Genomic DNA, 18510 nt, shown 5'->3' with positions numbered 1-18510 from the left:
CTGACTTTGTTTGATTGATTGATACATTTATTATTAGATTGCACAGTACAGTACATATTCCGTACATTTGACCACTAAATGGTAACACCCGAATAAGTTTCCAACATGTTTAAGTCGGAGTCCACTTTAATCAATTCATGTTCGCTCTTACCTCGCCACAAGAGTCCTTTAGCTCTCCACATGCTGCTCGTCCTCCCTCACAGGACGAATTGTGTCCACTTGGAAGACATTCCAGGAGACATTTGTAAGTTTCCACGGCGGTTATGAAGTAAAAGTATGTATTTAGTAAACACAAGAAGAAACGACTGTCTTCAAAAAGCGACGGCGACCCGGAAGTGATTGACGGATTCACATGACGCAATCGCGCTCTTTGTTCAAGCCGGGCTGCAGCGACATCGTGTGGCCAAAAAAAGTAACGGAAGAAGAAGTGACATCATTTTAAACCAGTGGTCCCCAACCTTTTTGTATCCGCGGACCGGTCAACGCTTAATAATTTTTTTTTTTTTTCTTTGTCATGAAAAAGGGACGTTTTTGTCATGAAAAAGGGAAGTTTTTGTGGTTGGTACACTAATTGTAAGTGTATATTGTGTTTTTTTATGTTGATTTAATTAAAAAAAAAAAATATATATATATATATATATATATATATATATATATATATATATATGTTTTTTAATAAAAGATTCTTCTGCGGCCCGGTACCAATCGGTGGTTGGGGACCACTGTTTTAAACCTTTTTTGAGCCAAGTCACCTTTTTTTTATTGGGAAAAAATCCAGTGGCACACCACTTGTAGAGAATGTTAAAAACGAAACTCAACAGCCGAGATCACAGGTGTCAAACTGGAAGCCCTCAAAAGCCTGGAAATAGAATCCATCCATTCATCCATTTTCTACCGCTTATTCCATTTGGGGTCGCGGGGGGCGCTGGTGCCTATCTCAGCTACAATCAGGCGGAAGTCCGGGTACACCCTGGACAAGTCGCCACTTATCACAGGGCCAACACAGATAGACAGACAACATTCACACTCACATTCACACACTAGGGTCAATTTAGTGTTGCCAATCAACCTATACCCAGGTGCATGTCTTTGGAGGTGGGAGGAAGCCGGAGTACCCGGAGGGAACCCACGCAGTCACGGGGAGAACATGCAAACTCCACACAGAAAGATCCCGAGCCCAGGTTTGAACCCAGGACTACTCAGGACCTTCGTATTGTGAGGCAGACACACTAACCCCTCTGCCACCGTGCTTCCCCTGGATATAATATGTAAAAAAACACAAAAAACATTATTAATATTATCAATAAACCAATCAATGTTTATTTATATAGCCCTAAATCACCAGTGTCTCAAAGGGCTGCACAAACCACAACGACATCCTCAGTAGAGCCCACATAAGGGCAAGGAAAACTCACCCCAGTGGGACGTCGGTGACAGTGACAATGATGACTATGAGGAACCTTGGAGAGGACCGCGTAGGTGTGGAAAAAAAAACATAGGCTGCCCCCTGCCCTCCCTGAAGGATTTACGTAACTCCCGTTGTCTCAAGAAAGCAAAAAGCATCACCAAGGACAGAACACACCCTGGCTTCATCTTGTTCCACCTGCTACCATCGTTTTATGTGGCCTCCGAAAGCTTGGAAATACAAGCCACTTCATCTTTCATAAGAAATGTATTTAGAATAGAATAGAATACAACATAATATATCTTTATTGTCATTGTACAATGTACATCGAAATTGTAGGCAAAAACTAATTTAGTGCAAATTCATAATAACGCATAAAAACATAACGTAGATAAATAGATAAAAATACATAAAACATGCAAAAATACCAAGCACACAACTCACATGCACGGTCATTATTGTCTTGTGTTCAGTGACACCATTGCTCTCAGGTAAAAAGTGTTCTTAAATCTGTTTGTCCGGCATTTTATTGTCCTGTATCTCCTGCCCGAGGGCAGCAGTTCAAAAAGTTGATTTCAATTTGGACAGAAAGAAATTTTACTGCATGCAGCTCAAGTTATTCTTAACTTTTTGTTTAGTACAGTAGCATCGCTAACCCAACAAGGGACTCCTTCCAGTAGCTCCACCCATTCGGCAGATGACTTTATGAAGTTCTTTAATAAGAAAATTGAACTTATTAGAAAGGAGATTAAAGACAATGCGTCCCAGCTACAACGGGGTTATAGTAACACAGATACGATTGTATATACGGCGGATACTGCCCTCCAAAATAGTTTCTCTCGTTTTGAGGAAATAACATTAGAAGGATTGTTACAACGTGTAAATGGAATAAAACAAACAACATGTTTACTTGACCCACTTCCTGGGAAACTTATCAAGGAGCTTTTTGTATTATTAGGTCCATCAGTACTAAATATTATAAACTTATCGCTTTCCTCGGGCACTGTTCCCGTTGCATTCAAAAAAGCGGTTATTCATCCTCTCCTTAAAAGACCTAACCTCGATCCTGACCTCATGGTAAACTACCGACCGGTGTCTCACCTTCCCTTTATTTCGAAAATCCTCGAAAAAATTGTTGCAGAGCAGCTAAATGAACACTTAGCGTCTAACAATCTATGTGGAACCTTTCAATCCGGTTTCAGGGCAAATCACTCGACTGAGAAAGCCCTCGCAAAATTGACTAATGATCTATTGCTAACGATGGATTCTGATGCGTCATCTATGTTGCTGCTCCTCGATCTTAGCGCTGCTTTCGATACCGTCGATCATAATATTTTATTAGAACGTATCAAAACACGAATTGGTATGTCAGACTCAGCCCTGTCTTGGTTTAACTCTTATCTTACTGATAGGATGCAGTGCGTCTCCCATAACAGTGTGACCTCGGACTATGTTAAGGTAACGTGTGGAGTTCCCCAGGGTTTGGTCCTTGGCCCTGTACTCTTCAGCATCTACATGCTGCCGCTGGGTGACGTCATACGCAAATACGGTATTAGCTTTCACTGTTATGCTGATGACACCCAACTCTACATGCCCCTAAGGCTGACCAACACGCCGGACTGTAGTCAGTTGGAAGCGTGTCTTAATGAAATCAAACAATGGATGTCCGCTAACTTTTTGCAACTTAATGCCAAAAAAACGGAAATGCTGATTATCGGTCCTGCTCTATTTAATAATACAACTTTAACATTTGACAACCAAATAATAAAACAAGGTGACTCTGAAAAAAATCTGGGTATTATCTTCGACCCAACTCTCTCCTTTGAGTCACACATTAAAAGCGTTACTAAAACGGCCTTCTTTCATCTCCGTAATATCGCTAAAATTCGCTCCATTTTGTCCACTAAAGACGCCGAGATCATTATCCATGCGTTTGTTACGTCTCGTCTCGATTACTGTAACGTATTATTTTCGGGTCTCCCCATGTCTAGCATTAAAAGATTACAGTTGGTACAAAATGCGGCTGCTAGACTTTTGACAAGAACAAGAAAGTTTGATAACATTACGCCTGTACTGTATATACCTTTATATACATATATACATACATATATACCTATACTGGCTCACCTGCACTGGCTTCCTGTGCACTTAAGATGTGACTTTAAGGTTTTACTACTTACGTATAAAATACTACACGGTCTAGCTCCAGCCTATCTTGCCGATTGTATTGTACCATATGTCCCGGCAAGAAATCTGCGTTCAAAAGACTCCGGCTTATTAGTGATTCCTAGAGCCCAAAAAAAGTCTGCGGGCTATAGAGCGTTTTCCGTTGGGGCTCCAGTACTCTGGAATGCCCTCCCGGTAACAGTTTGAGATGCTACCTCAGTAGAAGCATTTAAGTCTCACCTTAAAACTCATCTGTATACTCTAGCCTTTAAATAGACCTCCTTTTTAGACCAGTTGATCTGCCGCTTATTTTCTTTTTCCTATGTCCCCCCCTCCCTTGTGGAGGGGGTCCGGTCCGATGACCATGGATGAAGTACTGGCTGTCCAGAGTCGAGACCCAGGATGGACCGCTCGTCGGGACCCAGGATGGACCACTCGCCTGTATCGGTTGGGGACATCTCTACGCTGCTGATCCGCTTGAGATGGTTTCCTGTGGACGGGACTCTCGCGTCTGTCTTGGATTCGCTTGAACTGAACTCTCGCGGCTGTGTTGGAGCCACTATGGATTGAACTTTCACAGTATCATGTTAGACCCGCTCGACATCCATGGCTTTCGGTCCCCTAGAGTGGGGGGGTTGCCCACATCTGAGGTCCTTTCCAAGGTTTCTCATAGTCAGCATTGTCACTGGCGTCCCACTGGATGTGAATTTTCCCTGCCCACTGGGTGTGAGTTTTCCTTGCCCTTTTGTGGGTTCTTCCGAGGATGTTGTAGTCGTAATGGTTTGTGCAGTCCTTTGAGACATTTGTGATTTGGGGCTATATAAATAAACATTGATTGATTGATTGATTGAACTGAATATGGTTTTGTGATTCAAATGTTTTTAGTCATTGTAACACACAAATGTCAAACTCTTTTGGCCCAGGAAAGCCTGGAAATAATATGTATGAAAAAAAAACCTGCATCTTGTCTTACTAAATGTATTCTTTCTTTATATTTTGGTGGGGGAAAAAATATATGTACTAGTTGTATTAATCGAAATCGGAAATGATGATAACTTAAATATTGTCTAGTTATGCAAAAATATTTTATGAAACATTCAAACCATTTTTTTAAATAAAATTAAATGCTACTAATAATAATTTCAAAACAAGGTATCCTTAAAATTGTGCAATGTAAAAGCAGCAGTAGATTTAATGGTAAAATTGTGAAATTTACTGTGGTTTTTACAGCATTTTTCTCTAAATGAAAAAAAATGTACTTTTTTATTACTGTAATAAACTGTGCGGCTGTTTTGGCATTTACAGTAATACAATCAAAAAATCTACTTTTGTTGATTTGTGGTAAAAAACAAAAAAAACAAAAAAACAAACAAACTGGCAGCTCAGGTGCCAAAATTTTACTGTAAAAATGCATTTTTGTTTTTTTATTCAGTATGCATCCATCCATCTTCTTCCGCTTTTCCGAGGTCGGGTCGCGGGGGCTGCAGCCTAAGCAGGGAAGCCCAGACTTCCCTCTCCCCAGCCACTTTGTCTAGCTCTTCGCGGGGGATCCCGAGGCGTTCCCAGGCCAGATATAGTCTTCCCAACATGTCTTTGGTCTTCCTTGATGCCTCCTACTGGCTGGACATGTCTGAAACACATCCCTAGGGAGGCGTTCGGGTGGCATCCTGACCAAATGCCCGAACCACCTCATCTGGCTCCTCTCCAGGTGGAAGAGCAGCAACTTTACTTAGAGTTCCTCCCGGACGGCAGAACTTCTCACCCTATCTCTAAGGGAGAGCCCCAAACTCATTTCGGCCGCTTGTACCCGTGATCTTGTCCTTTCGGTCATGACCCAAAGCTCATGACCATAGGTGAGGATGGGAACGTAGATCGACAGGTAAATTGAGAGCTTTGCCTTCCGGCTCAGCTCCTTCTTCACTGCAACGGATCGATACAGCGTCCGCATTACTGAAGACGCCGCACCGATCCGCCTGTCGATCTCACGATCCACTCTTCCCCCACTCGTGAACAAGACTCCTAGGTACTTGAACTCCTCCACTTGGGGCAGGGTCTCCTCCCCAACCCGGAGATGCCACTCCACCCTTTTCCGGGCGAAAACCACGGACTCGGACTTTATTTACAGTAAAAAAAACAAATGTAAATTTTACAGTAAAATTCTGGCAACTGAGCTGCCTTCGTTCCGGCAGACACGCCGTCCACATTTTACATCCATCCATCCATTTTCTACCGCTTATTCCCTTTTGGGGTCGCGGGGGTGCTGGCGCCTATCTCAGCTACAATCGGGCGGAAGGCGGTGTACACCCTGGACAAGTCGCCACCTCATCACAGGGCCAACACAGATAGATAGACAACATTCACACTCACATTCACACACATTTTACAAAAACTTTGAAATGCGGACTTGTCAGACCACAGAACATTTTTCCACTTTGCATCAGTTCATCTGAGATGAGCTCGGGCCCGGCGGTGTTTCTGGGTGTTGTTGATAAATGGCTTTGGCTTTGCATGGTAGAGTTTTAACTTGCACTTATAGATGTAGCGATCAACTGTAGTTACTGACAGTGGTTTTCTGTAGTGTTCCTGAGTCCATGTGTTGATATCCTTTACACACTAATGTCATTGTTTGATGCGGTACCGCCTGAGGGATGGAAGGTCACGGGCATTCAATGTTGGTTTTCAGCCTTACGTGCAGTGATTTCTCCAGATTCTCTGAACCTTTTGATGATATTACGGACCGTAGATGGTGAAATCACGAAATTTCTTGCAATAGCTGATGGGGAAATGTTGCTTTTAAGCAATTTACTCACGCATTTGTTCACAAAGTGATGACCCTCGCCCCATCCTTTCATGGTAGCTGCTTTCATACCCAATCATTGCACCCACCTGTTCCCAATTAGCCCGTTCACCTGTGGGACGTTCCAAATAAATGATAAATAAAATAAATGATAAATGGGTTGTACTTGTATAGCGCTTTTCTACCTTCAAGGTACTCAAAGCGCTTTGACACTACTTCCACATTTACCCATTCACACACACATTCACACACTGATGGAGGGAGCTGCCATGCAAGGCGCCAACCAGCACCCATCAGGAGCAAGGGTGAAGTGTCTTGCTCAGGACACAACGGACGTGACGAGGTTGGTACTAGGCGGGATTTGAACCAGTGACCCTCGGGTTGCGCACGGTCACTCTCCTACTGCGCCACGCCGTCCCTAAATACTGTTAACCAGAGTGGGATTTGAACCCAGTACCTCTTTTTCCAATTCAGCAGTGTTAACCACTGAGCTATCCTTCTTCTTAAATAAGTGTTTAACAAGCATTCCTCAACTTTCTCAGTCATTTTTGCCACTTGTGCCAGCTTTTTTTGAAATTCCAAATGAGCTCATTTTTGAAAAAAATAACTAAGTTTACCAGTTCGAACATTAAGTATCTTGTTTTTGCAGTTTATTCAATTGAATATAAGTTGAAAAAGATTTGCAAATCATTGTATTCTGTTTTTATTTACCATTTACACAACTTGCCAACTTCACTGGTTTCTGGTTTTGCACATGAAGAATGTAAAATAAAATAGTCGTTATTTATAATATTGTCTATTTTTTCAATTTCCTTTTTCTTTGTCTCATCTAAGTGTGATGTGGTTTGAACCTGGCACCCTGCACGATAAGCACCACCTTTCTTTGCAGAGTCTGAGGGTCAAAGAAGTGACGCAGGCACCGACACGTTTTAGTGGAAACAAACACTTTTCCAGTCAGGCGGATCTAAACTGGGGTGCAGGGCTCACCGTGTCTGTGGCTCTGAATTCAGAGTCAACCTTGAATAGTGGACTTCTTGAGCCGTTGCCATGGCGAGACACCATCATCCAGTCTATTCACCAGGTTTTTTTTTTTGAGGCAAAATGTCATTAAATCCTGCCTAAAAGACACTTTTTAGACTTTGTTTGTGCTTCTGACCTGCACTTTCCTAATAACAAAAACGCACCGACAAGTATAAGTTGGGTGTTTATTTATTATTTTTATTTTACCAGCTCTATTTGATTACTAACACACAAATACAAACCCCATTTCCATATGAGTTGGGAAATTGTGTTAAATGTAAATATAAACAGAATACAATGATTTGCAAATCCTTTTCAACCCATATTCAGTTGAATATGCTACAAAGACAACATATTTGATGTTCAAACTCCTAAAAAATTTTTTTTCCCAAATAATAATTAACTTAGAATTTCATGGCTGCAACACATGCCAAAGTAGTTGGGAAAGGGCATGCTCACCACTGTATTACATCACTTTTTCTTTTAACAACACTCAATAAACGTTTGGGAACTGAGAAAACTAATTGTTGAAGCTTTGAAAGTGGAATTCTTTCCCATTCTTGTTTTTGTCAGGACTTTGACTTGGATTTATTTTGCTTCTTCGACGCAGAGGGAGTTTTGGACGAGCCAGGCGTGAATTAAGGTACATGTGTATTGATTAATAAACAAACAGACTAAAACAACAGGCAAACAAGTGGCGTGCTCGTGGGCGCAAAACTTGGCTATGAAACAAAAGACTAGAACCCAGGCTATAACTATAAACTAGAAACCAAAACGCTTGCTCGATGGCATGAATAATAATGAACTATAAACAAAAACAGCACGATGGCATGGCTATGAACGACTAAAACAAAACACTTACTGTGACCAAAAACAAGGGGCATGAATAGCAAGGTGCGTGGCATGTGATCGAGGACACGAAGGAAGTAGGTCGCAAGTACTACAGCGTGAGCAAAGTTCCCCGCCCGAGGAACAGAAAACAAATGACTTAAATAGTGACTATGATGATGAGAAACAGGTGTAGGGCTGAGGGTGTTGCGATCTGCTGCTCAGATCTTCACATGTTTGTTATTTCCATTTTTGTTTTCATTCTCAGTCTGACCCGTTTATTTCCTGTTTTGCCCATCACTCTGGTTACTCATTAGTTCACCTGCTACACTCGTACCGCACACCTGCTTCAGCTAATCACCCTCCTTTATAAGCCAGCCTTTTCTGTTCAGTCTTCCTCGGATCCTAATTTGCCCACGCGCAACAGTGACGACTCTCGACCTTCATCTTTGTATGTATATTCTCGCTAGCTTTTACGCTAAGCCATTTGTTTATTCCAGCTCACATGCTGAGGAAGTGTTTTTCTGTTTTTGGTTTGCTTTCTCTTTACAGCAGTGTTTTTGTTCCTAGCCTTTTATTATTTAATAAATCCATTTATAACTTACCTTGTTGTGTTCATCGCTTCGACGCATCCCCGGAAGAACCAATCCGGCATTACAATGCCACACAAGCGTCACAGAGGGCAGGGGCGTGACTTGGCGACCAGGTGGAAACTAATGAGTAACTATGGAAACCAACAAAACCAGGAAGTGCAAAACGGGAAACAAGAGTCCAAAAACAAAACATAACATGATCAAACATAAACCCAGATTAACAGGCATGACAGTTTTATGTAGAGCGTCAGTCGTCCAACAGTCCGGGGTCTCTGCTGTCGTATTTTATGCTTCATAATGCGCCACACATTTTCCATGGGAGACAGGTCTGGACTGCAGGCGGGCAAGGAAAGTACCCGCATTCTTCTTTTTTTACGAAGCCACGCTGTTGTAACACGTGCTGAATGTGGCTTGGCATTGTCTTGCTGAAATAAGCAGGGGCGTCAATGAAAAAGACGGCGCTTAAATGGCAGGATATGTTGTTCCAAAACCTGTATGTACCTTTCAGCATTAATGGTGCCTTCACAGATGTGTAAGTTACCCATGCCTTGGGCACTAATGCACCCCCATACCATCACAGATGCTGGCTTTTCAACTTTGCGTCGATAACAGTCTGGATGGTTCTCTTTTCTTTTGGTCCGGATGACACAATGTCGAATATTTCCAAAAACAATTTGAAATGTGGACTCGTCAGACCACAGAACACTTTTCCACTTCGCATCAGTCCATCTTAGATGATCTCAGGCCCACAGAGGCCGGCGGCGTTTTTGGATGTTGTTGATAAATGGCTTTCGCTTTGTAAAGTCGAGCTTTAACTTGCACTTACAGATGTAGCGACCAACTGTATTTAGTGACAGTGGTTTTCTGAAGTGTTCCTGAGCCCATGTGGTGATATCCTTTAGAGATTGATGTCGTTTTTTGATACAGTGCCGTCTGAGGTATCGAAGGTCACGGTCATTCAATGTTGGTTTCCGGCCACGCCGCTTACGAGGAGTGAGTTCTCCTGATTCTCTGAAACTTTTGATGATATTACGGACCGTGGATGTTGAAATCCCTAAATTTCTTGCAATTGCACTTTGAGAAACGTTGTTCTTAAACTGTTTGACTATTTGCTCACGCAGTTGTGGACAAAGGGGTGTACCTCGCCCCATCCTTTCTTGTGAAAGACTGAGCATTTTTTGGGAAGCTGCTTTTATACCCAATCATGGCACCCACCTGTTCCCAATTAGCCTGCACACCTGTGGGATGTTCCATATAAGTGTTTGATGAGCATTCCTATACTTTGTCAGTATTTATTGCCACCTTTCCCAACTTCTTTGTCACGTGTTGCTGGCATCAAATTCTAAAGTTAATCATTATTTACAAAAAAAAAAAAATGTTTATCAGTTTGAACATCAAATATGTTGTCTTTGTAGCATATTCAACTGAATATGGGTTGAAAAGGATGTGCAAATCATTGTATTCTGTTTATATTTACATCGAACACAATTTCCCAACTCATATGGAAACAGGGTTTTTTATTTATATATATATATGTATGTGTGGGAAAAATCACAAGACTCCTTCATCTCTACATAACTGTTTCATGAGGGGTTCCCTCAATCATTAGGAGATTTGATTGAGGGAACCCCTCATGAAACAGTTCTGTAGAGATGAAGGAGTCTTGTGATTTTTCCCACACATACATTTTGCGCTCTACCACGGTATCGAGCACTATTCTCTGGATAATCCAATCAAGACATATATATATATATATATATATATATATATATATATATATATATATATATATATATATACTTTACATGTAGTCGGCTTTCGGCCCCTGGCCAATTTTTTCCCCCCCAAATGTGGCTCCCAAGCCCAAATTTTGTACATCTTTGGCCTAATATCATAATTGAAAAAAATATTTGTCCTATTTCATGTGACTTAAGTGGCATGAATGTTTTCAAAAAAACAACATTAAAACGGCACTGACTGTCACAACATTCCGCTCAGTGTGAGGAGACCATGGGCAGATGTTGCGGAACCTCCACAGGACACCCCGATTATTTTGTTAGCTGTGAGCTCTGGCGTGAGGATGCTTTTGTGCATGTGTGTGTGCGTGTGTGTATGTGTGTGTTTGTGTGTGCGTGTGTGCGTGTGTGTGTGTGTCTGTGTGTGTGTGTGTGTGTGGATGTGTGTATGTGTGTCTGTGTGTATGTGTGTGTGTGCGTGCATGTGTGTATGTGTGTCTGTGTGTATGTGTGTGCGTGCGTGTGTGTATGTGTGTCTGTGTGTATGTGTGTGTCTGTGTGTACGTGTGTGTGTGTATGTGTGTGTGTGCGTATATGTGTGTATGCGTGTGTCTGTGTGTATGTGTGTGTGCGCGTGTGTGTATGTGTGTGTGTGCGTGTGTGTACGTGTGTCTGTGTGTATGTGTGTGTCTGTGTGTACGTGTGTGTGTGTATGTGTGTGTGTGCGTATATGTGTGTATGTGTGTCTGTGTGTATGTGTGTGTATGTGTGTCTGTGTGTATGTGTGTGTGTGTGTATGTGTGTGTGTGTGTATGTGGCTGTGTGCGTGTGTCTGTGTGTGTGTGTGTGTCTCTGTGTATGTGTGTGTGTGTGCGTGTGTGTGTGCGTGCGTGTGTGTGTGTGTCTGTGTGTATGTGTGTGTGTCTGTGTGTACGTGTGTGTGTATGTGTGTGTGTGTTTGTGTGTGTCTGTGTGTACGTGTGTGTGTATGTGTGTGTGTGTTTGTGTGTCTGTGTGTACGTGTGTGTGTGTGCGCATGTGTGTGTATGTGTGTGTGTGTGTGTGTCTGTGTGTATGTGTGTCTGTGTGTATGTGTGTGTGTGTGTGCGTGTGTGTGTGTATGTATGTGTGCGCGCGTGTGTGTGTATGTGTGTGTGTGCGTGTGTGTGTATGTATGTGTGTGTGTGTGTGTCTGTGTGTGTATATATGTGTTTGTATGCGTGTGTGTGTGTGTGTGTATGTGTGTGTGTATGTGTGTGTGCGTTTGCGTGTGCGTTTGCATGTGTGTGTTTGTCTGTGTGCGTGTGTGTGTGTGTGTATGTGTGCGCGTGTGTGTGGTTGTGTGTGTGTGTACGTGTGTGTGTGTGTCTGTGTGCGTGTGTTTGTGTATGTGTGTGTGTGTGTGTTTCTGTGTGTATGTGTGTGTGTGTGTGTGTGTGTGTGTGTGTGTGTGTGTGTTATCGCAGACTATTACTCAGGATTTGTTGTGGATTGTTGCTGGGCTGGAGAAGAGGTGACCAGAGCTGAGTGACTGCCTCCTTTCAACACTGTGGAACTCACACGGCTCAGGAGAAGAGAAGTCAATAACGGGAAAGGGGTGGAGGGTCCATAATTGGGGGTGTTTCCAGCTCCCCCTCCGTCTCTTTTCACCCCTTGCTTGTCTCCTTGGTCACACACACACTCACACACTCACACACACACACACACACACACTGACGAGGGCTTCAGTCCTGCTATGGCCAACACCACCAGCACCGAGGAGAGTTCTCCCGGCCCGGCCGCCGTAGCGCTCCCAGAGCCTGACCCGGAAACTAGCGTAGAACCCGGCTCAGCGGCGAAGCCTGAGCCCAGCGAGGCCCGTTTTGACAGGGAGGATGAGGAGGAGGAGGAGGAAGACACAGCGGGGCAGAGGCAGGACGAGGGGGAGGAAGGCCAGAGTTCGGACCCCGAGTGGGTGGAGGAGAGGTTCAGGATCAATAGGAAGAAGTTGGAGGCCATGTTGTACGGTGAGTCCACAACTCTGCAGCCTCATCATCACTAACTCATTCATCCCTGCTAGTGTCATCCCTGTTTGAAGTTATTTGGGCTGAGGTTTCAGCGTTACCATGGAAACTCATAGCGTGTGTTGTTGTTGGGCTGTGTAAACACAAACAACTTGACTGAATCCTGCTGAGCATTCAAGTTAAAGATATTGTCACTGGGGGCCAAATCTGTCCAGGTAAAGATTTCAGAATTTTGGAGACCAATCAATCAATCAATCAATCAATCAATCAATCAATCAATCAATCAATCAATCAATCAATCAATCAATCAATCAATCAATCATTTTTTATCTATATAGCCCTAAATCACAAGCGTCTCAAAGGCCTGCACAAGCCGTCATTTGTATACTCTAGCCCAGGGGTAGGGAACCTATGGCTCTAGAGCCAGATTATGTTAGATCCACTATGGATCGGACTCTCACTATTATGTTAGATCCACTATGGACTGGACTCTCACTATTATGTTGGATCCACTATGGACTGGACGATCACTATTATGTTAGAGCCACTATGGACTGGACTCTCACTATTATGTTGGATCCACTATGGACTGGACTCTCACTATTATGTTGGATCCACTATGGATTGGACTGTCATCCCACTGGGTTGTGATTTTTTTTCCTTGCCCTTATGGGGGAACCGAGGATGTTGTTGTGGCTTCAATCAATCAATCAATCAATGTTTATCTATACAGCCCTAAATCCCAAATGTCTCAAAGGGCTGCACAAGCCACAACAATATCCACAAAAGGGCAAGGAAATACTCACAGCCCAGTGGGACGTCGATGAGAAACCTTAGAGAGGACCCCAAATGTGGGTAACCCACACCCTAGTGGAGACCGGATGCAATGTACAAACCCCGTTTCCATAGGAGTTGGGAAATTGTGTTAGATGTAAATATAAACAGAACACAATGAATTCATTTTCAACCCATATTCAGTTGAATTTTCTACAAAGACAACATATTTGATGTTCAAACTGTCCAGTCCATAGTGGATCTAACATAATAGTGAGAGTCCAGCCCATAGTGGATCTAACATAATAGTGTGAGAGTCCAGTCCATAGTGGATCTAACATAATAGTGAGAGTACAGTCCATAGTGGATCTAACATAATTGTGAGAGTCCAGTCCATAGTGGATCTATAATAGTGAGAGTCTAGTCCATAGTGGATCTAACATAATAGTGACAGTCCAGTCCATAGTGGATCTAACTTAATAGTGAGAGTCCAGTCCATAGTGGATCCAACATAATAGTGAGAGTCCAGTCCCTAGTGGATCTAACATAATAGTGTGAGAGTCCAGTCCATAGTGGATCTAACATATTAGTGAGAGTCCAGTCCATAGCGGGTCTAACATAATAGTGAGAGTCCAGGTCGTAGTGGATCTAACATAATAGTGAGAGTCCAGTCCATAGTGGTTCTAACATAATAGTGAGAGTCCAGTCCATAGTGGATCCAACAGAATAGTGAGAGTCCAGTCCACAGTGGATCTAACATAATAGTGTGAGAGTCCAGTCCATAGTGGATCTAACATAATAGTGTGAGAGTCCAGTTCATAGCGGATCTAACATAATATGGAGAGTCCAGTCCATAGTGGGTCTAACATAATAGTGAGAGTCCAATCCATAGTGGATCCAACATAATAGTGAGAGTCCAGTCCATAGTGGATCTAACATAATAGTGAGAGTCCAGTCCATAGTGAATCTAACATAATAGTGAGAGTCAAGTCCATAGTGGATCTAACATAATAGTGAGAGTCCAGTCCATAGTGGATCTAACATAATAGTGAGAGTCCAGTCCATAGTGGATCTAACATAATAGTGAGAGTCCAGTCCATAGCGGATCTAACATAATAGTGTGAGAGTCCAGTCAATAGTGGATCTAACATAATAGTGAAAGTCCAGTCCATAGTGGATCTAACATAATATTGAGAGTCCAGTCCATAGTGGATCTAACATAATAGTGAGAGTCCAGTCCATAGTGGATCTAACATAATAGTGAGAGTCCAGTCCATAGTGGATCTAACATAATAGTGAGAGTCCAAAGTTTCGTTGTACTTGTTGCAATGACAATAAAGACCTACCTACCTACCTACCAGTCCATAGTGGGGCCAGCAGGAGACCGTCCCGAATGCAGACAGGTCAGCAGCACAGACATGTCCCCAACTGATGCACAGACGAGCGGTCAACCCCGGGTCCCGACTCTGGACAGCCAGCACTTCATCCATGGCCATCACCCTTCCACAAGGGAGAGGGGGGCAGAAAAGAAAAGAAGAGAAACAGCAGATCAACTTGTTTAAAAAGGGGGTCTATTTAAAGGCTAGACTATACAAATAAGTTTTAAGATGAGACTTAAATGCTTCTACTGAGGTCGCATCTCTAACTGTTACCGGGAGGGCATTCCAGAGTACTGGAGCCCCATTAGAAAATGCTCTTTAGCCCGCAGACTTTTTTTGGGCTATGGGAATCACATATAACGAATATAATCACATATATCAAATATAATTTAAGCCTATTCCTAAAACCATTAGAGTGCCCCTGGTTCTTAACCTTTTTCCACCTCTAGGCCCAACTTTTCCACAACAGAGGGGATGTATATCTAAATAATATATCCATCCATCCATTTCTACCGCTTATTCCTTTGGGGTCGTGGGGGGTGCTGGTGCTTATCTCAGCTACAATCGGGCGGAAGGCGGGGTAAATTATATATATATATATATATATATACATACATATATGGAGTGTTTAATATATACTATAATACACTATCCATCTATAAATATACATATATATATATATATATATATATATATATACATATATATATATATATATACATATGTATATATATATATATATATATATATATATATATAGAGTGTATTATAGCAATATCAAACAGTCTATTATACAATATTATTTACATGTGAATAATTTAAATACAGTCTATTGTACAGCATTATTTACATGTGAATAATATAAATACAGTCTATTATACAGCATTATTCACATGTGGATATTATTTATATTATTCACATGTGAATAATGCTGTATAATAGACTGTATTTAATATATAGTATAATAGACTGTCAATTATGCAGCGTTATTCACATGTGAATAGTATAAATACAGTGTATTATACAGCATCATTCACATGTGAATAATATAAATACAGTCCATTATACAACATTATTAACATATGAAAAATATAAATAAGTCTATTGTACAGCATTACTCACATGTGAATAATATAAATACAGTCTATTATAAAGCATTATTCACTTGTGAGTAACATAAATACACAATATTTAACCTACTTACAGTTGACCAGGATAAAACATGTACGGTATAAATACATATGTATATATAAATCCATCCATCCATCCATTTACTACGGCCTATTCCCTTTGGGGTTGCGGGGGGCGCTGGTGTCTATCTCAGCTACAATCGGGCGGAAGGCGGCGTACACCACCTCATCGCAGGGCTATACTGTATATATATACATATATATATATATATATATATATATATATATATATATATATATATATATATATATATATATACATACATATATATAAATATATCTCTCTCTCTCTATATATATATATAGATGTATAAATACATATATATATATATTTATATATATATGTATGTGTGTGTGTGTATGTATATATATATATATATATATATATATATATATATATATATATATATATATATATATATATATATATATGTATGTATAACGGTTAACAGTATAATTATTGATAAACCGCGGTAAAATTCCAGAAAGTTAGTAATATTCATTTTAGGCAACACTGCTTACTTCCTGAAAACTAAAGCGCCTCAGCGCATGTGCACGGGAGCCGTTGGGCTCGAGGAAACATGGCGGCAACTACACGGACTTTGCTTTGAAAATGTATAGTCTTGATGCCCTCAGTGACAATCTACAATGTAAATAGTCATGAAAATAAATAAAACACATTGAATGATGAGAAGGGGTGTCCAAACTTTTGGCTTGTATTGCATGAGTCTTAAATAAACTGCCAATAAGATTAAAGTGCAAATGAAAAGACCGCTTCACCGTTTTAGTTGTAATTTTTTTGCGCTTATTAAACTTCTCGTTGACTTTAGTGCCAGACTTATTCTGTTTGTTTAGTATTGTCATTACTGCCACAAGTGGTGGAAAAGTGTATTACAACCAATACAGACCACAGCTGACAAACAAATATTGTAAACAGTGTGAGGAAACACTGATATAGAGGAGTTAGGACCACTGTAAACACATTGGCAGATCCTTGCTTTAACATTTAACCCTGTTAGCAAACAGAGAATACTGGGGTACAAACTTAAATAAATGAACCGTTCCTCAGGGCACCCCTTCAAGTCCTCTCCTTCCTGGCAGTTACATATTGTTTCATAATGTGATTTATGTAACTATCGGTTGGGGACATCTCTGACCTGCTGACCCCTCTCCACTCGGGATGGTCTCCTGCTGGCCTCACTATGGACTGGACTCTCACTAATATATTAAATCCACTATGGACTGGACTCTCACTATTATATTAGATCCACTATGGACTGGACTCTCACTATTATGTAAGATCCACTATGGACTGGACTCTCACTATTATATTAGATTCCACTAAGGCTTGGACTCTCACTATTATGTCAGATCCACTATGAACTGGACTCTCACTATTATGTTAGCTCCATTATGGACTGGACTCTCACTATTATGTTGGATCCGCTATGGACTGGACTCTCACAATATTATGTTGGATCCACTATGGACTGGACTCTCACTATTATGTTAGATCCACTATGGACTGGACTCTCACTATTATGTTGGATCCACTATGGACTGGACTCTCACTATTATGTTAGATCCACTATGGACTGGACTCTCACTATTATATGTTAGATCCACTATGGACTGGATTCTCACTATTATGTCAGATCCACTATGGACTGGTCTCTCTCACTGTTATGTCAGATTCACTATGGACTGGACTCTCACTATTACGTTAAAACCACTATGGACTGGACTCTCACAATATTATGTTAGATCCACTATGGACTGGACTCTCACAATATTATGTTAAATCCACTATGGACTAGACTTTCACTATATTATGTTAGATCCACTATGGACTGGACTCTCACAATATTATGTTAGATCTACTATGGACTAGACTCTCGCAATATTATGTTAGATCCACTATGGACTGGACTCTCAGAATATTATGTTAGATCCACTATGGACTGGGCTCTCACTATTATGTTACATCCACTATGGACTGGACTCTATTATGTTAGATTCACTATGGACTGGACTCACACTATTATGTTAGATCCACTATGGACTGGACTCACACTATTATGTTAGATCCAATATGGATTGGACTCACACTATTATGTTAGATCCAATATGGACTGGACTCGTACTATTATGTTAGATCCACTATGGACTGGACTCTCACTATTACGTTAAAACCACTATGGATTGGACTCTCACAATATTATGTTAGATCCACTATGGACTGGACTCTCACTATCATGTTAGATCCACTATGGACTGGACTTTCACACTATTATGTTAGATCCACTATGGACTGGACTCTCACACTATTATGTTAGATCCACTATGGACTGGACTCTCACACTATTATGTTAGATCCACTATGGACTGGACTCTCACAATATTATGTTAGATCCACTCGACGTCCGTTGCACCCGTCGCCCTGGTTTCTCATTGTCATTCCCCTGGGTTGAGTTTTTCCTTGCCCTGATGTGGAATCCAAACCCAGGATGTGGTCATGGCTTGTGCAGCCCTTTGAGACATTTGTGATTTGGGGATATATAAATAAACATTGATTGATTGATTGATTGATTGATTGATTGATTGATTGATAATAGTGAA

At 41.3% G+C, this 18510-nt stretch overlaps 2 protein-coding genes across 3 annotated transcripts in view; one reads left to right on the top strand and one right to left on the bottom strand.

Annotated features, from left to right (window-relative positions):
• Positions 1-350, bottom strand: part of dele1 (DAP3 binding cell death enhancer 1) — a 32922-nt gene extending 32572 nt beyond the window's left edge. The window contains exon 1 of one of the 2 annotated variants that reach the window (XR_009806730.1): positions 152-350. Coding sequence is in view for 1 of the 2 variants with exons in the window: in XM_061899893.1 (XP_061755877.1) it covers positions 152-182 (31 nt within the window). In the remaining variant the exon portion in view is untranslated. The remainder of the gene's footprint in view (positions 1-151) is intronic. The other variant, XM_061899893.1, reaches the window with a different exon arrangement.
• Positions 351-12107: 11757 nt separating this feature from the next.
• The window catches only part of bicc2 (bicaudal C homolog 2), a 51470-nt gene continuing 45067 nt past the window's right edge, over positions 12108-18510 (top strand). Inside the window, 1 exon segment of the mRNA XM_061899547.1 lies at positions 12108-12551. Coding sequence (XP_061755531.1) covers positions 12281-12551 — 271 coding nt within the window. The 5' untranslated portion in view covers positions 12108-12280.

This window comes from Nerophis ophidion, linkage group LG05, assembly GCF_033978795.1.
Source record: "Nerophis ophidion isolate RoL-2023_Sa linkage group LG05, RoL_Noph_v1.0, whole genome shotgun sequence".
Lineage (NCBI taxonomy): Eukaryota > Metazoa > Chordata > Actinopteri > Syngnathiformes > Syngnathidae > Nerophis > Nerophis ophidion.
This window is presented reverse-complemented; position numbering and strand designations above follow the sequence as displayed.